Genomic DNA, 26068 nt, shown 5'->3' on the forward strand with positions numbered 1-26068 from the left:
GCAGCTGAACTCAAAGAAGCTACTTACTGTTCAAAGACAGCCAATTAAATCTCTGTAGACATAATCTGCTTTAATGCCACTTATAACTGTGTCTTGGTTTGAGAGAGTGGTTATTTGCATTATTGTCCATTAGTGACATCTTGTGGACTAAATAATGAAAGTGAAGAAGAAACTTATTCACTACAGTTAAAAAGCAAACACTAAGGGATCGAGCTTTGTTATTGTGTCATAATATTGTATCAACACAGTTTGATTAATAGACAGGTGACATCATTTTTTAACACCTGAGTACCCAGATTGAAAACAAAGACGTGACTTTGTGTGTTATCATCTCTTTCTCTTTCAGGAGGCCATCACTACGATAAAAACCAAGTGATTCTGAACACGCTTGATCCACATAAACTGCAACAAAGGTGGGACGTGGAGATCATATGATGACATAGGATCTGTACAGACTGGATCAGCACAGATAACCAGACGCACAAAGGCTCGGTACGAAGCTGCTCAAGGACAAGAAGAGCGAGCCAGCAGGGATGCTCGAGCTTTGCCACAGGAGAAATGCATTCAATCCATTTAGGTCAACAAAGTGTTGGAAACCACCCACCCACTTAACCAGCACATACATACTGAGGTTTCCCTTTGTCTTTTTTGTGTGTGTGATGTTAATAACTTGAACAGTGTTAATGCTTTAATGTCTATTTTTAAGCAGTGATGTAAAATATAAAACTCTTTACTTTGGAGATGAATGCAACATGATGATGCAAAACAAGTGCCTCTTGAAACATGTCTTTTTATTGTGTTTAATCAAACACTACAGCACACAACTCTTTTGTTGTCTGAATAATAAAAGTATTTTTGTCAATACATTTCTCAAATATATTGCAAATGAGCTTGACAGCTCCATTCTGCTGCACTTTGCAACAGTCGCAGACTTAATGAAAAGATGTTGGGGTTTCATATTTTGTTTGGCTTTAAAGTGCCTTCCAGAAATTTGTTTCAACTGACACAGGCAGAGGACATATACATGAGTGACAGAGTTTAAAGTCCCTCCTGGTTTGATTGATTTTACCCATCAGAAAGATACCAAAAGCCTGGCACTGACTACCATCTTCATCGTGCCCCGTTTGGTATTTATTAGAGTGCAGTTGGTAATTATAGTACATTGGTGGTGACAGCATAACTCAAAAAGCTTGTAAAGACGTCAAACAGAACAGAAGGGTGTAAGCTTCAACAGAAAAATAACACATCGGCACGCTCACGTTTCAAGCTCAGGTCACGCTCGTGTCCTGCACCACACCAGCAGCACCACTGATCCCTTTGAATAATAAAGTCTGCTGCAGTCCTGGAAACTCTCATAGAGGTGAGAGGAATCACAAACGTTCGACTCCCTTGGCACACTGCTCAGTCTCTAGTTCTGCTTAGCACTTTCTTGAACTCCCAGCCCTTCCTCTCCTGCCCCCATGGGAGAGCTTTGCACCAGCTCTTCATCCTGCCGGTCGTCTTCCTCGGCTACATGCACGACCGTCTTCCCTCTGGCGTGGCCTTCTTCCACCTTTTGGAAAGCTTGGGGCACCTGGGTGAATGGAAACTGGGCCTCTACGACTGGCAGGATCTGTGATGAAGCAGCAGAAAAACATCATGAGTACAAGTTTCCGACCAGGAAGTGAGGAAGGAATCAATTAAGAGATCAGATTCAAGCTTTCAGTGCTTCAGGAATGGGATGGACGCTTTTATTATAATGGGTTGGGGATATGAAGAGACTACTTTATATGAATGAGTGTAGACATTTTGACAATTTAGGTAATTGCACATATTTCCCATTGGCAATGGATGCCTCATAAACTGAGCAGACAGAGTAAACTCCATCCTGCAACCATCCATTCCTTTTATAACTGACAAATCTGAATGTTTTTTATGCATTACCATCCAAAAGTATAGTTTATGTTGTGTCAAAACCATCATGGAGAAGTAAAAGAGAGTTTTCAGAGGCTAAAGTTTTGTCTTCAAATTTCTTTTTGCCTGTCTTAACAGTAAACCCCCATGACTCATCATTTACTGTCAACGCTGACAAAGAAAAGCAGCAAATCTTAACACTGCGGGAGATCAAACACAGTTAATAGTTTGCAACTGTTTTCTTTATAGCTGAGCTGTTTATGTATACCATTATTTCAATGCCCTGACCCGAATCTAAGCTGCGTATTAGTTTTTCTACCCAGTGAAAAAGGGGAGTGACTCGATTTGCTGCAATCGCCAAAGAAACTACTCACAAGCTGCTTCATCATCTCTGCTTCCACAGCTTTAAATGAACAAAGTGAGGGCGGGGTTCAGAATGTGATGAGGCTGGACAATCCTGTGCTGGCTCACAGCACCCGCAGCAGCCAACCTTGTTATTCTGGTCAGCATCTCTTGTCAGTAACAATGAGCTGGAGAGAGCAGGGGCGGCATGCTGGAAATCATGCACACCTCCAGCAAGCAGGGAGAGTAAGCGTGTGTGTGTGGGTGTGTTTGTAGCTTCCGGCTGTGGTCTGCGTGCACAGCTTGCTGTAAGCCCCCGGGACAAAGGGACAGAGGTCCCCGCACGCTTTTGCAAATGGCTGCTCAGCAATGTTTAAAAATGTGTCCACACTCTCCTGGCGCCTGACTCGATCACCGAAAGAGTGAGCCAACCAGAAAAACGGGCGTGTGATGCCCGCACCTTTACAAAGCCACAGGCGAGCCTTGATTACTGGCATGTGTGGAACTCCTGCTATGCTCATATTCAGAGATGATCATACAGCTCAGATCTCCATGCCTCCGTCACATACACTCTCAAACTGTGACTGGCATGCAGATGAGAGGATTTTTTTTTTCATTCTCTGAGTATTTGAATAATGGAATAAAAAAACACCTGTGTGTGTGTGATACCAATAAGAAGGTGTTACAGTACCTTCCCTGCATCCACCAGCTTGCTGACTTCATCTAGTGCAGGCCCATCTGGAGCAAAGAAGCCCCACCTGTAGAAGACTCCGCTGGATATGATGTTCTGAAACACAGAAAACGCATCAGGCAGGCCTGCACCTCACAGAGTGACATGAGTATCAACAACAACAAAAACAATACTGAAAAGTGTATTGTTGACGTATCCCTTATAGTACAGGTCAAGGCTCTTCAACGTTTTTCAGACCAAGGATCCCATAACTGATAGAGAGACCCCCCAAATATAATTGTTATATTACACCTAGGGATGGGTACCTTTCACATTAGAAACGATACGGTACAGATGCCCAGAACCAAGCAATCGGTACCGGTACTTAACGGTACCAATTTTCGGTACTTTTTTGTGTTTATGTGGTAAAAAATATCAATTTGTTTAATAATAGAATATAAAAATACTTGGATTTAACATATTTATTCTTTAATATATAACCTTGCAATACAGTGTTCATGTCCAGCATGGAAAATCACCTACTCTTCCAGTCCCTCACAGTCACAAGGATGCACTTAGGTACCTAAACATGGTACCTTTTGGTTTTATCTGAATCGGTACCCGGTACTTTTGACAGAATTTGGTCGGTACCCATAAAAGTACCTAATTCAGTACCCATCCCTAATTATACTGGGCCTAGTGCTGTGTATAAACGTACCTCGTTAGTGTGTATTCAGTATTAAGCTATTTTGGGAAACCTGACAGTAGGGCTGGACAATTAATCAGATAGAAGAAACCAACATCGCAATTGAATAGAACGCAGTTTTAAAATCGCAAAGGCTCCAATAAAGAAAAAAAGAAAGATAAAAAAATTCATATACACAGACTTGGAGGGGATATTGTAGTTTGCACTCATTCTTCCTTGTGAAATCAGCAAAATTCAAAGTGCTAGTTTTTCTGGCAAAAATATTGCATGTCTACAAGGCTTGATGTTAAATCAGTAAATCAGTATTCTACTGTAACTGTAATAGTCAAATAAATATATGTAATTCATATCAATTGGTGCTTTAGTCCATCTCATTTTATCATGGAATGTTGGCCCGGCCTTGAGGAAAGAGTTGTTTACATGTTGACAGTATCCTTTGCCATGTTGGTCATACTATAAAATGATTTATTCCTTGTGTTTAGTGAATAGTGCACAAGATAGACGTCCCCCCTAAAAAAATAGCATGCTAAATTGCAACCACAATATTGGTCCAAAAAAATTGCAATTAAGATTATTATTATTATCATTATCATTATTGTGATTGGCAGAGCAGCGATGGAGGCGGGTCTTCCTCTGTCTTAAGGAGCCAGAAGTGAAGCTGAGTGAACCTGTGTGCAGTTGGAGAGAGCTGCTGTGATGCTACATGTGTTCATTTCTGACTGAAAGGTAGGGCTGGGTAAAGATATTGGTGGATCGATGCATGGCAATATTTCCTCTCCCAATTCAATATTGTTTCAGCAAATCCTTTGAATTGATTCACCTCCTGGCAAGTGGGGAGAGCTGAGTGTGTGTTATTCGCGTTGTGCAGACGAGGGCTACACAAGACTAAACAAAGTCTGATGTTTGGGTTGTTTTATTGCACCAAAACGTGAGGTGACATACCACATATGTTCACATGGGCATGCAAATCGAAAATTGAAGCATTTAAATCAATACCAAATCAAATCAATATTGAATAGAATCGCAACCTAAAAAATCTAAATCAAATCATGAGGTTCTTGGCAATACCCAGCCCTACTGAAAAGTGACGTCTTTGGTGTCTGTGTATCCACGGATGTATGTTCAAAGACAATAACATAAATTAAAACTGAAATATTTGGGAATAACTAGTTGAAAGTAAACTACTTTTGAAGATCTCTAGTTCAGATTAGATCAAGGATTTCACAGCTTTTAATGGAGACAATATTAAACATTAGAGGTAGACCGATATATCGGCCGGCTGATATATCGGGCCGATATTTGGACATTTGTCTCTATCGGCCATATTTTCTTTTAAAAAGCTGATTTTTGATCCGTTGTATAAAATGACGCAATTTTTGATCAGGCACAAAAAAGATGAGCACTTCAAACTTGTGGAACCACTTGGATACATTACATACTTTTGTTCAAATTATATTAATAAGTTTAAATTTCTTTTTTGACATTTTAAGAAGAGTGTGAATGTTTACTACTGCTTGTTACATTGTGTGTTTACTCAGACAAAATATTTCATTGTTTTTAAAGCTGAATAAATGTTCAGAGGACTGGACATGACTTGTTGTAATAGATTTCTTTTAGTTGCTCAGAAATTGCTGCGTTTCACAAAAATGTGATAAATATATATTTATTTAACAATCCGCCTGAATATCAAATTGGAAAAATCGGCTATGCATACCGGCATCGGCTGCCCAAATTTGGGAAGCATCGGCATTGGCATCGGCCCCTAAAAAACCCATATCGGTCGACCTCTATTAAACATCAGATTAGAGAAGAATGTATAAAGTGCTGAGTCATACATAGATATGATCACAGCTATCCTACATACCAAAAATCCAAATCTATTCAGCATTTTTGTTGTTTTAAAGACAAAACAAAATAACAAAAAAATCAGGAAGCTAAAATTGTAAAAAGAAGACTCCCCTACGCTTCATGGTGTCTGATCAGGATAAATCTTTGCATGGTTCCACTCTGTTACACTTCTTTGAGCCTTTGGGAAATCTTCCTCTAACTGCTTTAAAAGCTCTGATTAGAACAGATTCTCCCTGTGCAAACAAAAAGTTGAACACTAGAGGGCTCAGTTGCGCTTTCATCCAGAGGTGTGCTGTCCAGAGCTGGACCAGCTGAGGGTGTGACTGCTGCGGCTGAGCCCCACCGATCTGACCAGCTGGCTGCTCCTGCAGACAAAGGGGCCCAGAGGCTTGGCAAGAAACACACAAACACTGGTATTTGCCGTGAGGGGGGCGAGAGATAGAGATAGAGAGTCAGCTATGATCTGCACAAACACCAAATACTGCTGGTTCAGCAGTGAACACACGCGCATAACTCTGACACTGCCAGCCGGCTGTGCTGTCACCAACTCCTGTAATGCCCAGGACAACTTGACTCAGTTCCCTCTGTGCAGCTCCACCCTGTCCGCGCAGACTCACCCACTAACCCTCATTACACATTCACTCCACTAACAGAGCAGCAGGAGGGACACGGTGTTCACGCTCTAACACAAGACTGACACACATGTGGGGACTCCAACTCTCGATCCAAGAGCTCCCTCAGCACCTGCACACAGGCAGATTTATGACACCCTGAAGGTACATTTCTACAGCCCAAGCGTGAAAATTTGCAGAAAGAGGATGAGCTATGAAGCTGAGTCGAGTTACAACATGCTTATCCTCACATTTTTAGCCACACTAGATCTGATCAACTGAATGGAAATAAAGTAAAAGGTCTAATGGCTGGGACAGGTGTTTAGCAGCCACAAAAAGCTGTCTTTCCATGCCACTGGGGATCGAGTATTCATTTCAGTTTGGAAGCACCCATGGTCCACGCCCTGGTAATGGCTTTATGAGTAATGCCAGGGTCTAAACATTTTATTAAAAAAACATAACAGAGCAGTGAAGGCAGCGCTAGTCTTTCACATCAGTTTGGAGTTGAAATCACAAGTTGGTTGTGTTTACCTGTATGGCTTTGTTGTGCAATGTGAATCCAGCATTTAAAGCTCCATCCAGCAGGCCCATGGAATCAGTGCTGAGGAGTAAAGGTGACACCAGAGTGACGTACTTTGCGCCAGACCAGGGCTTCAGCAGGCCCATCGCCCACTCCTCTGTTTCCCCACCCACGTTGTCTAGAATCACGTCAAACCTGAGGGTGAAAACACAGACTGTTACAGTTAAAAAAGGAGCTCAGTGGAGGGAATATAAATACTGGAAATCATTATGTCCTGAGGCTAAGTTGCTAAATAGAGTTTAACATGAGTAACTTGGATTGTACAACACTTAAAAAGTCGACCCAGGAAAGAAAATCTGTTTTGTCTTCAAACTTAATCCAGCGTTTTTGTTTTGGGGGGTGTTAAAAGGGATGAACAAGCCTCTAGTTCACTCAGGCCTCGAGTTCTAGTTTCCATGGAAACTGGAAGGCAAACCAGTAAGTAGCTGTGCCAAGCTGACAAGAAGATGTTTACCACAATTTGGGGTGTTTGTAAGGAAGAGGCCGAGACAAATCTCCAAAATGTGGAGGATTGGTTTCCATTCGCACCTTTATTGGATTGGCTCTCACTTTAAGGGTGACAGATTAAAGAGAGGGTTCTGCGGAACGAGAAGTGGCAAAAAAACACTCCTGCTCTGATATTTCTACCTCTAATGGAAGTTATTTATTGATGCCACTTTGAGCACACTGAACTTGAGAACCGTCTGTTGAAACAGATACTGTCCCTACATGTTATACAGTAAAAATGACACATTCCTGAATATCTCCACAGCTCCTCCATTACTCCCTTCTCAGCTATTCAGTAATTCTGTTTCAAGTGTTTTCATTCATCATTGCTTACCTTTAGCTTAATTTTACATTCCCTGGAAGCATTCATGGCTTTCTCTCTCTGTTTTTTAAAGTTAGAGTGTTTGTTGTTTTTGCAGCAAAGTAAACAGCACAAACCTCTTGTGTATTTAAACCTAATGGGTAAAAAAATAAATTTGAGGGTCTGGTAACTTTTGTACTATCCATAGTAACACTCTTGTTGCACCAATTCTGTGTTGGTCGTGTCTTCAGTTTGTACCAGTCAAAACTAGTTGGTTAGTAACTTCAGCTGTAGCTACAGCACAACTTGTTTTTGAAACTGCCTACTATACAAGCAGTACATATTGATTTGGGTGAAGGCAGGATGTGAAAAAGAGCAAAATCTGCAGTAAGTCAAAAATACTCTGATGTCCTGTCTGTTTTATCTATCTGTCTGTTTGTATGTATGTTTTATTTTTTCTCCAAAAATAAGAATCCCTGTATGCTATTTTAGCACCACAGACAGAAAAAGCGTTATTGTGTTGTGTGAACTGTCTGCAGAATGAGCCATGCTGTACACCCAGAGACTGCTGCAGTAGTAGATCTGACTTCTGTTGCCATAAATCACAGTGCTCAGCATCTCTTGGCACCTTTCGGTGCTCCTTGGGTTGTGAGCAGCCGTTCACTGCCCCAGGAGGGGGGCAAGACAGCGAGTGTTGCATCTTTCAGGTGTTGCGCTGGGAGATGTTTCGTGAGGTGGTTTTCCCAGCTCTCTGTCCGCTTTATGAAAATGTACTTGTCTGTGAGTGTAAATGCACCCCTCGTGTGTGTGTCAGTGAACACGTTAGGGCTGAACTTCACCGTGTGCAAAAGAGCACAAGGAGAAATGTGAACAATGACGATGTACAAATGACATCCTGTCATGTAAATTAGTCTGATGAATTAGAATAACAAGGTATAGACCTGACTTATGAGAGGTAACTCTAAATCACTTCTGCTGTGATCTGGCGCTTTGTGGAAAATAAAATTAACACAACTTCCAGAAACACTGTATGTAGAAGGGAGACTTTTGCAAGATCACTTAGAAAGTCCTCATAGTCCCTTTAACTGTAGAGTGATTTGAAACCCGACCAACCCACTTAACATATACTGTTAGGTGCTACAAGCTTTTTTTTCTGGTTATAACAAACAAACCCCTCAAACTTTTCACTTAACATACTTCTCCATCAAATCCAGGCGCTCAGCTGCATCGCCTGCAGTGTAATCCACCACCTCATCGGCACCGAGTCCCCTAACGAGGCCTTCAGCATTCTGAGAGCAGGTAACGGTCACATGGGCACCCCAGGCCTTCAATAACTGGAAGCACAAACAGGAAGAAAACAGAAATATTGACTGTTCCTGCTGAGTTAAACATAGATGGTGGTACAGCCCTGAGAATAAACTTTAGCTTACCTGGATTGCGAATGTTCCAACACCTCCGGATCCTCCAGTGATCAGAACTCTATGAGGAGAAACCCAAGCAACCACACAGTCATTCAATTACTGTGTAATTTACTGAAGCGAAGCCACAAGAAGAAGTGGAAGCCTTAAGGGTCAAAAGGGAAGGTTTAGCAGGAATGGAAGCTATTACAATCGAAGGAGGAGAAGTTCAGTCCTAAAAGGCAATTTGTTAGAGGCATTGTTTAAAAACAAAATAACCTCTGATGCCAATTAGGGCAAAAATGAGAGCAACTGAAACAAAAGTGAGGAAAATGGTGGCTTTTCAAATTAAATGTCTGCAGACTAAACTGGTTTACTCAGAATCCTCAAAGAATACATGCAATGTTTGATTGCTTTTTTAATGATACATAAAGGGTGTTTTTTTAGCTTGTCTCATAAAATGTAACTCACATTTCTTAAGATTTGGGGTAGAAAAGGGTTCAGTACAAGACTATCCATGATCAGGCTGGTTCTTGCCTTTTATTCGAAGAGCTGTCTCTGCAGAGACCACCTGCATTAACAAGTGTAGACAGAGCCGTGCCGGCTACGTAAGGGATAGATGCAGCTTCTGAGTGACTCAGTAATTTTGGCTTTTGGGAAACCTGCAAAAAAAACCAAAACAAAACACGGACGAAGTCAAAAAACAAGGAATATATCAAATTCTTTATTTTCATGATCAATTTAATGTTTCAGCTTGATCACTAATACTGCTTTGATGATATTATGCACCATATTGCAAGAAAACAATGTGTCTGTAATTCCTCTGAGGCTTCTGCAACCAAACAAACTTAATCCTAATTAATTCTCACACAGCAGAATTACATAGCTGGGTGCACTTTTTCTAAAATGTTCAAGTCATACAGGGGCCTCAGAAAACTTTCTTAATTGGTTTCAAAACGTGACAGGGTTTTCAAATAACATCAAAATCAGACTTAGGTCAAATAATAAACAATAAACAGCTTGAGGTTTCACAGTCGTTTGATCATAATCACAAAACTCCACCTGCTCCGTGTCTCACCTCATACTCAGTCAGAGTCACATATTCTGCCAGGCTGCCTTGTTTCCATGGGGGGACAGCAGCCCACACCTGGAACACGAAGATGACATTTAACACAATTTAACCGCCTACTCTTCGTTTCTGAGTCTGGTTAATCAGTGAATAAATCAGCTGTTTCCCCACTCATCATTACATATTTCCAGAGATGCTTCTACTCTGATGTTCCATCAGAAAACTGTATGTGGAAATATATGCTTATATATTGTTCTTTGATTCAACTACAGCCAGAATGTGCTGTGAATGAGTGGGAAACAGCATGTGTGATGGCTCAAATTAGTAAAAGCCAAAATCATGTGATGAACAAGCAGAATGAGCTTCGTCTTTTGTTAGAAAGACTGACTATGAGTAACCTCACAGTGGAGCTGTATGCAGCAGGGTTGGACAATAATATTGTAAAAACTGTGAAGGGCTGTTATTTTAGTTTCCCACTGACAAATTTTACAGTTAAAAACCACAGGCTGTCTAAAATAATAGTGAATGATGTGACAGCTCCCCCAAAAGTGAGGAAAAGCATTTGAGGCTACTCTTGGAGACTGGCTGCAGAATAAGTCCTCAATCACATCAGATGGATCCAGTGTCAAAACAGAAAATTGATTGAGAATTTCTTCAAAAGTGCTTTCACTTTATGATGCAACATGGGAGTTTGGCCCCAGAATAAAAATGGTGGCCAGGCCAACGAATATTATTTTTTCACACACCTCAAGGAAACCCCTGATGTAAAGTCATGTAGCTCTAAGGCATTGTTTGCAATGACGAAGTGATGTTATCCTTGTTCTCAATGGGGTGTTAGCATGCTAACAAGCAAGTGGTTTAGGCATTACGTGGGCTTCACATTGACACCCCCCCTTTTAATTTACTTTCAGAATCTGGCTTGATTGAATTTTGACATTTTAGTCTCAATTCTATGTATAGTGGGTTTTTTTGGTTTGTTTTTTGTTTTTAAATAATAACTGACCCCGTCCATACACAACAGTTTATCCATATCGTGCAGATTTACGTGTTCATTTTCCAGATTATTTAAATTTCAACTAACTGTTTGATGCTTACAATGTGACATCATGGTTGACGGCACAGCTGGCAGATAGCCCTGTTAACAGGACTAGCACAGTAGAGATGGAAAAGTAGAACACAACAAAACAAACTACAATATGTGAGTCATTCAACCATAAACTTGAGTGTTCAATTGGAATTTATACAAGAATTTACTTTGCTCTGGACTGAATCAGCTTCAGAAGTCTATTACCACACATACTTTGATTTTTAGTGCTCTTAACTTCTTATCTTTCAACAAGCTATTATAATAGTTATATATCTTGTGTGTTCTATTTGCTTTAACTGGTTTTTAACTCTACAAATTGTGTTACTTCATATATTTTACCGCTATCGGTCAGCGCAGGAACTGTTACTTTACGATACATCACCAGCACAAAATGTTGCCAACACAGTCAACTGTTATAACTGTAATAACTTGTTAAAAAATGGTTGTTCTACAGTTGCAGGTTTTTCCTGAATGACCCATTGGAATTTCAGCTCATCTGATTTCAACAAACTATATTATGCTGAGATTTTTTTTTAATCTAAAAAAGCTTTGAATTATTCTCAGGAAGTAAGTACCAAGGTGAGAGAAACTTCTTACATTTGTAGAATAATTTTAAATGGTAAAATTTATAATTTAACATTTGGTCATTGCTGAAAATCCTTTAACCTCTGAGGTTTTCAGTCTTTCCCCAGTTTGGGAACCAGTGTGTTTGATCTGGGTTGTCCATACGAAAGAATGCTGCATTTCGATGGCTTTTACACATGTTTTGTTATTTACTCAAACTAAAAACAACATTGATGTGTCTTTTTTTTTTAATTTACTTTTAATGTATCATACTCCAACACAGTTAATTGGAGGATGCTTCATCTTGACAAACACAGATGGGCAGTGCAGCTCCTACCTCATCTCCTGGAGCAAAGTGGGTCACCTCAGATCCGCAGTCCACCACTACACCTGACACATCTCGACCCAGAACCAGAGGAAACTCACTTCCATTGTTCATCACAGACATTGGATCCCTTCTCAGTTTAAGCAGTTTTGCCCCATAACCACCTGAAAATGGGAAAGTAGGAAGTAAATAGAGATAGATGTTTAGCTATCACACTATCTTGTATTGCACTTGATGAGTGGTGTTCTTTAACTTACCCCTCATAGATACATCAAGAGGGTTAAGACTGGCTGCATGGACTTTAATCATCACTTCACAGGGAGAAGTGATATCAGGCATTGTGTGTTCTTCTGTGTAGCGCAAAACCTCATTAGTACCGTACTGATCAATGACCCAGGCTGACATACAGCTCTGCAATCTTGAAGGTGAACTGCAGACATGTCTCCTCCAGTACACACTCGGACCTGCTCTGGCAGCAGTCAAGACTGCTGCTTTCGCGTTGAACAAACACAGGAGCCTGCTTGAAGCCATAACCCTGACAGACCCCATATGCACCGTTCGTCTGCTGGATGTAGCTAAAAGGTCAGTTTTTGGTATATTGGGATTAACACATGTTATGAAGTTAGCTGGTTGTCTGTAGCGCTTCCATTAGCATTTACAGGTTGTCAGAGCTAAAAGCATGCACAAAACTGAACATCATAGATCGAACAAGTTAGCGACACCACCCTTTTATACGTAAAGCGTAATATGTTGTGTTACAAAAAGTAGGAAACGGAAAAATCGTGACAAAATAGGAAGACAACACACCCCTGTCTTGCTAGCAGCTACATAACAAGCCAACCTCTGAACTCACGATAACAGCCAATCAGGAGTTAGTAGCTAAATATTCCGACCAATAGAACAAGAGAATGACTCTCACGTGGTGACTGTCAATTTTGAGAGCGCTTGCTTTTGGCCAATATAATGATGGTGACTTTATTCGCCTTTCTGCCGAATGCAGTTTGCTTGTTGTGAGTCTTAACAAGTGGACATCGTGACATTTCTTTTGATAATAAAAAAAAAGCACATTAAGTGAAGTATTCAGATATGCATGCCGTCTCAGGCAACCTGTTTCCATTTTCACAAGGTTTCCAAACTTTTTCGCATATTTATAATACATTTATGATATTGACTTGAGTCGCTTCTACAACGCATGTGTCACTAAAAAATGCTGAATAGCGAATCAATTATTCTCCTTTCCCTTCATAAAAACGCATTTAAAAAGATTTTTTTTTAAATAAACGAAATGGTTAAGCTCAAATTCACATGCCAAAGAGGCATTTCTTCTCAATGTTAAAGCCTTATTTTTTCTTGCAAATACACCCACAGCTGATGCCTTTGTAAATCCTTCACTATGTCATTATTTTAAGAAGGTTTAAGTGATAAACTGACTGTAAATAATAGAAAAAAATATTTATTTATTTATTTTGTTTGTTTATTTATTTGATTAATTATTTATTTCACACACAGGAATAAAAAGTTGGTTGGAGAAAAGTGTAAATGGTTTCACATTAGCCTGTATGTGCTGTGGGACACAGATGTTAAGGGATGCCTCATGTACCAATTCTTTCTCACAGAAAAGAAGATGAGATGTCAGACGCACACCTAGAATCAGCCTTGTAGTGGGCGCACTTGATTTCACAATACTAAATAATAATAATTAAAAAAAAAAACTTGTAGTATTTAGCATTATAGACAAGATTATCATTGTAAGCTAAAGTTAAAATATCATCCAATGTTGAGAAAGCCACGTGTTGTCTATCGAAGAAGCACAAGAACACTAAGTTGATAATCAAAAAGAGGTTTTTGTTGTTTTATTTAAATGAACAAGTCAATTAGAATACAACTTAATCACAGTTAAGAACTCATTAAGGTGCCAGGAAAAAAATTAAGAAACCTTTCTGGCAAACCTCCCACAGCCATCAGAAGATGACACTCTCTGCTAGTGCACTGACTCAAGAAATTAGGGTGTAAAGTATAAAAGTGTGTGTGTGTGTGTGTGTGTGTGTGTGTGTGTGTGTGTGTGTGTGTGTGTGTGTGTGTGTGTGTGTGTGTGTGTGTGTGTGATGACAATTAAATATATTCCAATAATAATGGCAATGGAAGGTATATTAAATTATTACGCATCACTCACTGTTACTAAAATCTTGACATTTCTGTTCTTTGAAATCATTAAGTAACATACAAACCTAGACCACATGGAAGAGAAACAAAACTGTGATTCACTTGGCCCATTAAGGCTAAAATGCAAAAATCCATAATGCAGCAATAATTTTCAATTATCATAAAAATGCAGGCGTACATAAAAAAGTATAAACCAATAAGCATGAACGGTCCACTCAACAACAAAGTGACTGCTGAGTGCTCTCTCAGGTGGAGACAAATGGATGGAATACATGCCTGTGCAGCAAACACTAATGGACCAAACCCACGAAGAAAAACATTATCACTTTATGTGTTAGAACCATGCATGTGGTGGCTAGGGCTTGGGTTTTAATGTTTGCATGATGCTTCCCAGATTCTTTTGGAGAATGTGGTCAATGTGAAGAAGCCCAAGTGATGCTGAAACCACAGATTATCTTTGTTAGCTTTTTAATTCTTCTCAGTCACTTGCTTGTTAGCATGCTAGCAATAATAATAACATCACTGCATCATTGCAAACAATGCCTTGGAGTTACATAACTTTCCATCAGGGGTTACCTTGAGGTGTGCAAGTAAGGCAAGGCAGTCACCTTTTGTTATTCCAGATATCAACTGATGATTGGATTATCTAGCCACACTTGTTTCATGCAAAGAACACAATTTGAATGCTGAACAAATGTTATTTTCTCCCAGACATCAAAATGAGAGGTGAGAAAAGAAAGAAAAGTGGGGGCCTGTGGTTGAGTGATCATGATTCAGCATGAAACCAGGCAACAAACAGCACTGTCATTATGATCACAGCTCCCAGGGGAAAGAGGACACACTGGAAAATTGGGGGCTTTGTCTATGCTGGCTCATTATGGTGGATCTGTCTAATGAATTTGAGTCCTGGCTGTTGCATGAGGGTGGGGGTGGGGGTGTCAAATTTTGTTTGAGTCTTAAAACTGTGCTTTACCAAGGAGTCATCCTTTCATAGAAACACCATGTGTAGTATTTTAGGCCTCCCTGCCATCTAGGGACATGTGGCCCCAATCACATGGTTGCTCCAAAAAGATACAGTTTGATCTCATTTCATTTAGTACATTTGTAGAATGCACTGTTAATATCTCGCATAGGAAAATTTGAGGCCTCCTGACTTTCCTGCTCAATATCTCATCATAAAATGTTAGTTTTTCAATAAATTATTTTGTATAACTCTTTTTTCTCCCACCATTCTTCCCTTTCTTTTTAAGCTCTTTCCAGAGTTAAACAAACCAATTAGCAAACAAATCTCCAGATACTTGGCACACCACAGTTAAACAGAGGGCCTGTGGTGAGGTTGGGCATGAATGGCCGCTTGCAGCTTGGATAATGATCAGACAAGCCTTGTTTATTATATACAGCCTCTATTAAGCTGTCACAGAGGGAAGGAAAGGGGGACTGTGCAGCACGACCTTGCACTAGCCATCCTCGGAGATTGTATTTTTAGAATGAACGATTGGTTTTTCTCCTTGGTTACTGCCCCATTTTTTCTTGGATCAGTCCGACACAAGTACAGTGGATAGTGGTTCTAAATAGAAAATACCTCAAGGAAATTCAGAGGCTTCTTCATGTCATTGTTGCTGTTTTAGAGAGATTTCAGTGGGGTCAAATTTACCAATTTTCATTTTCAGCCTGTTAGAAAAAACCCTGTGTGTTAGCTGATCAAAATATAATTAATGAGTCAGACCTGGAGTTCACACAGCAGAGCCACAAAGTAATATTTTATTAAATCACTTCAGTAGATAAATGGCATATCCCTCTAATATCGATATCGATTTGCAGTGAGAGTAACACAACAGTGGGGACCAGAATACTTGGCTTGTAATCACCATTCTGCGGGACATGGCTGAGTATCATCTGAGTTAAGATTTCTCCTAATTCATCATGAATCAAGAGCATCAGAGGGTTTCTCTGTACAGCCAGGTTAATAATATTTGTCTTTTGTCTAAAAAAAACCGCCTTCAAGCAAACCCACGTTAGGATCCATACCATGTCTCTTTACTCACCATTAGATGGAGCTTCAAGGACTTCTTACATGGTTCACAGGTGGGAAGTTAAATCCAAAACAAACACCAACAGAAAAGGGCGTCAACACTAGTGAAGTAGCGCACACTACCTCTCAGCATCTATAAGTTACTGTCCTTTATGTCCTGCTTTATCATTTTTGTACTGAAACATAATATAATAAAATAAGTAAGTAAAAGTAAAGTGAAAAAAGTAATCATCTCATCATAGTTATTCTGTTTTTTTTTCCTGTACTGGTATCTGTCTAATGTCACCTTTTATAGCGTTAAATATATAACTGAAACATTCATCTTAAAAGACTGGAATATAAGCTTAAATAAAAACTCATAAATATTTTAAATTTGATTTTTTTGGTAACACTTCTCTAAGAGACCTTTCAAATGAAAATCCTTAGTCAAATTGAGGTCACTTACCAGCTGATAGGCCTTCAGCTTGGTACTCAGACACAGTTACAGCTTGTTGTCAAGCTGATAAGAAGCTAAACAGGTAGCATCAGTGCTTTCTGTGGGACAACTGGCAAAATTGAACCTCTGGTGCCCTTTCTGGCACTTCAACACTGATGCCAGAAGCACCCTTTCCCCCTACTTTTTGTTTATTGATAAGTCAGCAGTCCCTGATATGAGTCAGAATTACCATTGCTATTGTTTATTCTTAAACTAACCTAAGCTAGTTTGCAGGTTTGGTATCAGATTCCTTGAAAGAGAGGTAACGCAACAACACAAAAACCATTTCAAAGGACTGTTGATAAAATATATAAATAAATAGATAAATAAATTAATTAATTAATTAAAAAAGAGAGAGAGATAATTTACTGATAAGCTATGGTATAATGGGACTATCGGCATCCAATTATTTTCACTTAACTGGGTTGTATGTCATGTAACAACCCTGATGCTTTTTACTTGCTTTTTATTTATTCGTAAGTCAGCAGTCCCTGATATGAGTCAGAATTACCATTGCCATTGTTTATTCTCCTAACCTAAGCTAGTTTGCAGATTTGGTATCAGATTCCTTGAAAGGGAGGTAACACAACAACAAAAGAACTTTTTCAAAGGACTGTTGATAAAAATATGGCTTCCAATTTTAGACTAGATTACTTCTTAACTTTTCATATTTCATTGCTCATTCATATTATTGACTGTATGAAAAAAATGGACAGCATGACAACTTACCATATGTAAGACTTAAATTTGTAGTTTCCCCTCAAGACTTGTTACAGGGCAGGTTACTCAGCTCATCTCCTGCCTAATAATTAGTTGAACATTTGTAAAAGTAATCCCTAACTTTGTAATTATATACAGATATGGACCTCCTGCTATGACTATGCATTTATGTTTTTTTTTGATGGTTACTTTGGGGATAAGGACTGCCCCAAAGGTCTGCTGTGGAAGCCAATATTCTCCCGTTTCCAAAAGCATCCTTGCCCTCAGTATTTAATGACTAGCACTGGTCATCATGAAGCTTGCTGTTTAAGTAGTCTCACATCAGTCCACAACAGTGGCACAGGAAACACAATGAGCTCTGCTTTCCATAGGCAGATAGCATCTTATCTTATCCACAGACTTCCTCCACGCTGCAGGGACAGCAGTGCATGTATAATACAATGTTCACTTTCTGTTTATCTTGAGGATTAGGCTGAGCTGTACAGTATGTGAGTAGTTGCTGTCAGCTTAAAACTTTAGTATGTACCATCCCTCAGCCCTCTCCAAACAGACACACACACACACACACACACACACACACACACACACACACACACACACACACACACACACACACACACACACACACACACACACGCAGAGAGTCACATATTGACAGATACAACTACTTTTCAAGGTTGTACTTCTTTATTTCTCATTTTGATTTTCACAATAAAAAAACTTATATTTGTTTCACATAAACACAAACTTTATTTAAATGATATCCAGATTACAGAAACTGAAACTTCTTCTGTCCTGTTTTTACTTCAACAAGTTCTTGGAATTCTTCTCCACAATATTGATCTTTTCCATGACAGCAAACACACGTAACCATAACTTAGTAATTTTCAACTCAGTTGACTTTTCTCTTGTCAACATAGATCGGTAAACAAAATATTTAAGAGCCCAAAGCCTGAGATGTTAGTTCAAAATCAAAAATGCACATGACCTTTCTACAAACACGTAAGCATTAAATACATTCACATGACACGTTTGTAATGACTTGGACAGCTTTCAAGCTGAAACTTAAACAAAATGCAACCCTGACGCTAGTTCCAAGCTGAACTTCAAACAGATCTGTCAATTTGCCCTAAAGCCTTGTCTGTAAAATCACTTTGAAGTAACGAGTTTGAGCCATGTTGTAGTTTGCATGCAGTCAGATTGTTCCTCTATTTGAACATTTGTATTCATGTATAATTGAGTGTATGTATATAAACATATATATATATATATATATATATATATATATATATATATATATATATATATATATATATATATATATATATATATATATATATATATATATATATATATAATTCACAACTGCTAAAATATAGTGGGCCATTTCAAAACTGTACTTAACTTTATTTACACAAATACAGTGCTTTATAAATACATTTCACGCCAACAACCTCAAACATGAAACAGCTTCTCAACAGGATGTTTTTATAAATCTTTCAACCCTTCTTGTTGGTATCTCTGCCATCTGCGAAACCTCAACCCCTAATTTAAGGATATTACCCAGGCTGTGTGAGATAAACACAAGTAGTCTGTTTTCAATCACATAGAACAAGGAAGCTTGTATTTACATTAAACATTTATTGTGTAATCTCAGCATTTCTTCCTCTTCATTTCTTCAGTACTTTCTTTTGGTCTTTCTTGTTTGTCAAAAATATCAGAGTTATCTTTTTAAAGAAATACTGGTTTATTTGAGAAATGGGCTTTTATTTCAAGTATTAGGTTTAAAAAGATTAAAATGATAATGACACCAGCTGCTCCCTTATTGATACATTGATATAACTTGTAGCCTGTTAGTTTAGTTTAGCGTAAAAGCATACCACTGAAAAGCACCTATCTCAGCTTAATCCAAACCTTTCCATCAGCATGTCTTAAATGTACTCATGAACATAATCTGCTAAACTTTGTTTGACCCAATTGTGCTTCAACTCAAGTGTGAAAGTTAAACAAGTTACTCTAAACTACCTTGTGAACTAAAACAATTAAACCCTTAAAATTTTGCTTAAGGCTGCAGAGGTGCCAGACTAGCTGTTACCCACTTTTTCTCTTGTTTGTGCTGAGCTAGGCTAAGCTGAGCTGGTTGCTTGAGGTAGTTTCTGAAATTACAAAAATAGCAGACATCTCTTCTTTTGTTTCTTTTTTTTTTTTTTTTATGGGGGGGGGGGGGGGGGGGGTTGATGCTTTTTGAGTTGCTATAAGGAGGATCTGTTTCAATTAGACTGTCTCACCACTTTCTGGCCCTGAGTCTCACACACACAAACTGTCATAAATTACTTTTAGACAGGCGTTTGTTTGTTTTGGAATGAAACGGATATTGGATCGAAACCAATTTTCTTTGTTCAAGACAACTTTTTACCGGATACAATAAGGTTAGGTTTTATGAGCACAGTTATGTAGTGCTAGGGTTTAAAATGTAACATCAAGCAAACGTTGCAGTAGCCCGCTATATGTAGTGCTGTTGGCAGCGTGTAGTGCTCTGACGTATCTGTGGGCTAACGTGACAACAAGCAAACTTTGAGTTTGTATGTAGTTTAGTAGCTGTTTACATTTAGTGCAGCTGACAGCCCGGTGCTCTAAGACATGTTGGTAATGTGTAATGTTCGGGAATCCTGGTTATGTCTTGCCAGCGCTCATCTACCAAGAAGAGCTAACATAACCTGGCTCTTCATTTTATTGATAGACTCTCAAGTTTGAACAGACCACTGCAGAATAACAGCTGCATAGAGGAATGGAGAGAATCACAAAAAGATGAACCCCTGTGTGAGCCTTTAGCCCATGCGCTATCACTCTCCCGTTTAGCTTTCTTCTGCTCTTCTGTCTTTTTTCTGTCTGACCGTTTGGCTCCTGTGTCCACCATCACTACAAAATTAGTCACAGAATTCATTTTTTAGCAGGGAAAAACACAGATTTCCCTTCTCACTACTGAACTTCATCAGCCCGCTTGGTGTTGTCATAGAGATGTAGATGTGATGTATATCAGTCCGGTCCTGCTTGATCTGATTGGGGCGCTAAGAAGTAGCATTTTGTAATAACCTGTAACCCGTAATATTGGTGCTGATAGTTTCATTTTAGAGTGTGTATTACAATCAGGTGTACATATATCTAGAGGGGAGACTTTTGCAAGGTCACATAGAAACTCCTCACAGCCCCCTTAATTGAATAGAGGAGGACAGTGGATAGAGTAGGACACAGGGCAACAGTAAGGAGTGACATGTGGGATATATATATATATATATATATATATATATATATATATATATATATATATATATATATATATATATATATATATATATATATATATATATATATATATATATACATGTATATATATATATATATATTGGAGGGTTTATACGATGGAAGGATTCTTTATTGTTTTGTTTTTAAAAAGACATAGCAAAGTTAGCTTATTAGCATTTAAAGTAAAGGATAGTGACTCACAGTGAATAAATAATCTTGGTATTACATTTTCAGAGATCAAATGTAATTCACACAGATCCTTCAGCCACCGAAAATTGCACAAGCAAAAGTCCCCTGTCCACAGCCTCTGAGACCTAATTGGGCAGTCTCCAGACAAATGAACCACACTCATTACACAAATGGTAGCGCCTTTTGCTGGAGTGTAGGAGGCAGAGAGGGCTGTGAGGGGCTGTCAGTTGAGCTGACGAGCTGGTAATGAGAAAGCATCACTGAAAAACTCTTTCAAGTCTACTTTAGAGGTATGGTGTCAGCCCCTTTTGTTTAAGTCTACGTTATTCAAACACTCAAGTGGTGTTTAAATATTTCCTCTACTTGTCTGACATCCTGTTTGCTATTCACACTCACTCATTGTCACGTTTGCAGTAAACAGGGATGGGATGTGTAGCTGCAAACAGAAGTAAAGCTCTAGTTGTGAGCTGAAAAGTTGTTGATCTTTGGCTAATGAAACATTCAATCAGCTACTTTGTTTTTAATACAGTAAATACTGTCATGTCAACCAAGTAAACAAACAAGTGAGTTTAAAATTGATAGAAGCTAACTGTTTTGAAGTGGACAACAAGAAACACATTTCAAAGCTAACATGTCGATATCCTACCTTTAAGACACTGTGTTAAAAAGGAGGATAGCTTGATGCTTCGGATTTTTTTAAAATCAATTTTCTTGCTAAGACTTTGAAGGATTTATACCTCTCTTGTATCTGTCAGCAAAACAAGAGGCTACAACATAAAATGCTTGGCTTAGCTTAGCGTGAAAATTGTTAGAGGGGATACCAGCATCCTCCCTTTTTCAGTCAGATTAGCCATGTTAAATCTTCAAAAATTAGAGCTCCTAAAACATTTCACCTCCTGCAGTGTATGCTGATGGAGAAATTAGCTCTCAAGACCCAAGCTGTGGTATCCGTTTGTGAATATTTTTATTTTCATTGTAGAGATCAGCTTTTTGAATGGGTGTGTATGTGTTTTTTTTTTTACTTGGTGTTGCCAGTCTCCGGCCCCCTTCCAGAAAAGTTTTGTTACTTTTATTCTTAAGATCTGGAATATATCCAAAATGATAGGATCTACCAACATGACAAAAGTAAACAATCCTTTATTGTGTTGACTAATGCTTTGAACGTTATTAGTTGTAAAAGCTTTGTGGCGATAAACACCTACTCAGAATTATCCTTTAATACTTCATGCAGACCCAGCATCATGTTTTTCTCACATTTTGAGTTACTTCTAATGAGATCCCCTCAGACCTTCTTGGCAGGAAAACCAATTTGAAGTGTGTGAAATTTCTGTGTGCAGCTTCCAGTTCGTCAGATGTCTCTGACAGGCGAGTGCAGCATTCGGAAAAAGCATTGATTCTCTGCTGCCTCATAGACCAGATGGTCCTGAGACATGCTGACTCTCCCTCTCATGCAGGAGTGTATTGAGGAGTCTTTGTGTGCAGGATTAGTCCATGTTACAGGTTTCTGTCTGGGGCTTTTCACTTAGCCATCTTTCGACGGAGTGTGGGTGGGAGCTATTCCCAGCAAACAGGTGCCATCATGTGGCATCAGGTGTCCTTCCCAGAGGTTGGACGGAGAGGGGAGGATGGTTTGTCCTAGATCTGCAGTTAGTTAGATCAGAGCTGCTCTCGGAGGACGCTCTGAGTTTGGTAGCCACAGACAGCCGGGACAGTGGTGTTGTACATCTGGGATACAACCTGGTTTGCTTATGAAATCAGGTTAGCTCTGTTGGCTCTCACTCTTGTCGTGTTAAACAGGTCATGCAAGGCAAACAAAGAGAAAAAAAACTTTGCATAACAGCAGATTGAATGTTAATTTACCTTATCAGGTTATATGTGCTGTTCAGGGAGCACTCAAATAAAGCTCCTCCTGTCTGATCCTTCAGAGGCAGAGGAGCATGTCCAGCATTGATAAAGCACAGACAAATCCGGCACAAACACTCTTCATCTGGGTCTTACAGGACAGTTTTCCTGGATCAGTGTCAAACATCTTTTCCATTGTTAGGTTTCCATGGCGACCACAGCCTCTGGACATGAATCACTGAAACGACTGACAGGAACAGAGAATCCATTTATGGACGTAATTGATGAGCTCCATGTGATTAGTGAGAATGGGAGAAACCAAACAGCTTAATCAAGGTCTGCCTTCGTCTATGCTAATTGATCCACTTAAGCTGTCTGCGGATGCAGCGGAGAGGAAGCCTTTTGTGTCTCCAGAGCCGAAAGCTTCCCTTAAAGGTAAAGGGCAAGAAAATAAAAGCACATCTGAACATGCTGATTTACAGCATGTGTTGTCTGTCTTTTCCTTTCCCAATTTCTGGTCACTGGGGAAAAAATGTTTCTGACGGATCCTGTAACCTCTGTAGAGATTCATTTACTATTAATTCCATCTCATCTGGCACAGAAATAATTGTAGTCAGCAATGTGGTTTGTGAGTTTGAATTTGACAGCACTGTGCTGTCTGCACTACACCCAAATGAGGCTTAAATTGTATCAAATAAACAAATACCAATAAGCTACCCATCAAATGACATAGAAACAATGTGATAAGACACATCTGATGAGAATGTCAGGAGCCAATACAAATCATTTAATGGACAAAAGGCTAGAGTTTTTTCATTAGGGCCTCTGTCCACTAAATGCAGCGTTTTGTACCAGCCGAGACTATGTCCTAAATTTTAATGAGCTTATCTCTGATTTTTACTGTTCACTGTGTTTCAGAGTTGTCTCTACTCTTTAGCTTCATCATATTCGTTTTATTATTATTTTTTTTTGTCATTTTACAAAGTTTACTTAACTATCATCAAAGTGTAAGAAGCAACGCCAGGCCTTGTCCCCCTTTCTGCCCATGTAATGTTGATTGGTTAATGTAATTTCAAACTGCACCCTGTGAGAGAAGTGACCAAAAAAAAAGCTGATGCTGATGATGTGTATTCTTATAATAATGATAATATTCTTGCACTTATAAATCTGAGCACTGAAAATATTGACATCCAAGACAATACCCTCACAAAAGTAAGTGGTCTGTGGACATAGGCCCTTATACCAAGTCTATTTTGTACCATTGTATTTAAAATTAGTCCAACAGCTCAGTCAATGAAAACTAAATTGAAAGGCTTGGTAAAATGAGGTCCCCTTTTTGATAGAGCTATTACAGACAGAAGCAGCAGGTTATGCAATTTTTGATCAATAAAGAATCCTTGGAGCACTGCAATTAAAGCTTTATAGAGAGACTATTGCATACATCAGCACAAGCTAGACAGTTGAAGGTTAGAATGAAGGTTATAAAAACTTATTTGAGTTTATTTGAGGTATAAGGTATTTTTGTTTGTTGCACTTTGTGATTACTTTTTTAAAAAAAATATGTCACTGTTTAACTATTACTCTGTGTCAGCCTTATTGAAATCGAGGTGCATGTAAAAACTAAAACCAGTTAACAGAGTTAGTCCCATCATCAGCTGAACTCGTGTTACTAGAAAAGGCCTGAAAATAAACATAGCATGAACTTCTTTTTTTTTTTTAAGCAAATTATTCATATGCCTTGTGGGACTAAATTAAAATTATGTTATTTTATGATCTGGAAATAGCTTTCTCCTGGTGATAATAGGCAGTAATGACAACACATGAGGAAAATGTTCTCAGACCAGAGCGGCGAAAGCTTTTTCCGGTCATGACAGTCAAATGAAAGAGAGGATTTGCATTGAAGAGCGATAAACATAAATGGGATCAGGATGATCTAATCACCACAAAATATAACTGTTACTGTTCTGACAACCACAGAGTATTTAGACTGAAAGCTTTTCAAATTAAATGTAATGACTGATTAGTAGTCAGACGTACTGTGTCTCTGTAACGTGCCAACACCACTGCTCCTTCATAAAATAACTAAATACGCTTTAAGCGCTTCCAGCTTTCACTAAACATTATTTGTAACTGTTTTCAAATAAAATCATAATCCTTGTTGTACATGTGCTTTTGAAGTGATCACTCTATTGAAGGTCATTACCCTTCAATGGAAACCTAGCAAATTTGAGAGGGAGGGTTTGCAAACATGGAGATCCTTGTGAATTATTCTTATCCTCGAGTAAACATGTTTTCTCAGACCATTTCTTTGCTCAAGACAGCTTTTTTTAGACAAACAAATTTCGTTCTTCGGCAGAAGGGCTCATTTGAATTATTTTTGTTTGTCTGAAACCAGATCTGTTGTAGTCCCCAGGGAACATCTATTTATTGAATTTTTCTCTCTTGTTGTGTGTTAGTAATAGTTATCAGAGATTTTCTAAATCAGTCAAAATATCTGAAAAGGGTTTGTCATTCTTGTTACAACTTGCAAAGCAGACTGAGGGGATTTTCCAGAAACAGCTTGTTCCAGAAAGCCTCTTGAAAGTACCACATCCATGATGAGCACCATGTTTTCAGATAGTGATCATTTGTTCATTCATCTTCAAAGTTATTAGTTAAAAAACAAACAAACAAACAAAACAAATAGCAGTTTACACTGTGAGGAGGGCTAGCAGGCTACTGACATTAGCTGACAACAGAGTCGTTAAGTTCCCTTATTCCTACTGTTTCTTCTTCTTTATTCCTTTTCTGTGGCCTACGGCAGATAGCTAGGAAAATAACCACTATCCCCCCCTGCTACAAACCAATTAGCTAAAAGGTATTTCCGGTCTTACCAAATGCTAAATCGAGCATAATGTCATCTCTCTTTTTTTTTTTCCAAAGACAGTCATCATCAGTACCTGTTATTTCTACGGCCCTAGCTAGCACACAAACACATGAGCTAAGTAGCTAACATCACTGTTTATCTTTATACCTTAGAACAGTGATGTTAGCTGGTAGCTAGCTAAATCGCTACGTTAGATAACTAACTTGTGTAAGATAGCTAATAGTAATGTTAGCTTACTAAGTAATTAAATATGTTGGAGCTATTTTCAAACCTGCAGCAGCATACACTATTTGGTAACTGTGTCAAGACCCATTTGCACAGGGTGCCTTATGAGAAATATTTAACTACTGTATGTACTATGAATTACAAAATGTCTTCTGCAGCAGGACTTGTTACTTTAACTTAATGCCTCTCTAAGAATAGGTTGTTTGGAAGCAGCATACTGCAGCTTCTGTCTGATGTCTTTTCCTCTCTCTCCACTGAGTGAATAAGAGCCTGGTTGTTGTTCTCTGGAAAATCAAGAGCTGTACAGAGTGTACTGTGAGAACAGTGTGTGAGCAGACGCTGTAAGGTTCAGTGACCATTTGTGGAGGCAGATC

General features: G+C 38.9%; 2 protein-coding genes across 2 annotated transcripts in view; one reads left to right on the plus strand and one right to left on the minus strand.

Annotated features, from left to right (window-relative positions):
- LOC141801570 (uncharacterized) overlaps nucleotides 1–485 on the plus strand; it is a 34088-nt gene extending 33603 nt beyond the window's left edge. Inside the window, exon 22 of the mRNA XM_074684655.1 lies at nucleotides 347–485. Within this exon, the coding sequence (XP_074540756.1) occupies nucleotides 347–435 (89 nt within the window). The 3' untranslated portion in view covers nucleotides 436–485. The remainder of the gene's footprint in view (nucleotides 1–346) is intronic.
- On the minus strand, nucleotides 369–12740 carry LOC141801571 (NAD(P)H oxidoreductase RTN4IP1, mitochondrial-like). Its single transcript, XM_074684656.1, has 9 exons — nucleotides 12137–12740; nucleotides 11892–12043; nucleotides 9913–9981; nucleotides 9372–9496; nucleotides 8868–8916; nucleotides 8635–8771; nucleotides 6602–6785; nucleotides 2927–3022; nucleotides 369–1612 (listed from the first exon to the last, which is right to left on the minus strand). Exons 1-9 carry the CDS (start codon nucleotides 12426–12428, stop codon nucleotides 1409–1411), a joined length of 1308 nt encoding a protein of 435 aa, XP_074540757.1. The 5' UTR covers nucleotides 12429–12740; the 3' UTR covers nucleotides 369–1408.
- Nucleotides 12741–26068: the final 13328 nt, after the last annotated feature.

This window comes from Halichoeres trimaculatus, unplaced genomic scaffold (genome assembly GCF_033239565.1).
Source record: "Halichoeres trimaculatus isolate MK-OKI-2021-1 unplaced genomic scaffold, fHalTri1.1 fHalTri1_scaffold_13, whole genome shotgun sequence".
Taxonomy (NCBI): Eukaryota; Metazoa; Chordata; class Actinopteri; order Labriformes; family Labridae; genus Halichoeres; species Halichoeres trimaculatus.

Coding starts and splice junctions, on each gene's coding strand:
- LOC141801571 (XM_074684656.1), bottom strand. CDS start 12,428: ATGGGGTCTGTCAGGGTTATGGCTTCAAGCAGGCTCCTGTGTTTGTTC. Junction 3,023..6,601: donor TGCACAACAAAGCCATACAG/GTAAACACAACC, acceptor TCTGTGTTTCAG/AACATCATATCCAGCGGAGT. Junction 1,613..2,926: donor AGCTGGTGGATGCAGGGAAG/GTACTGTAACAC, acceptor GCTTCATCACAG/ATCCTGCCAGTCGTAGAGGC.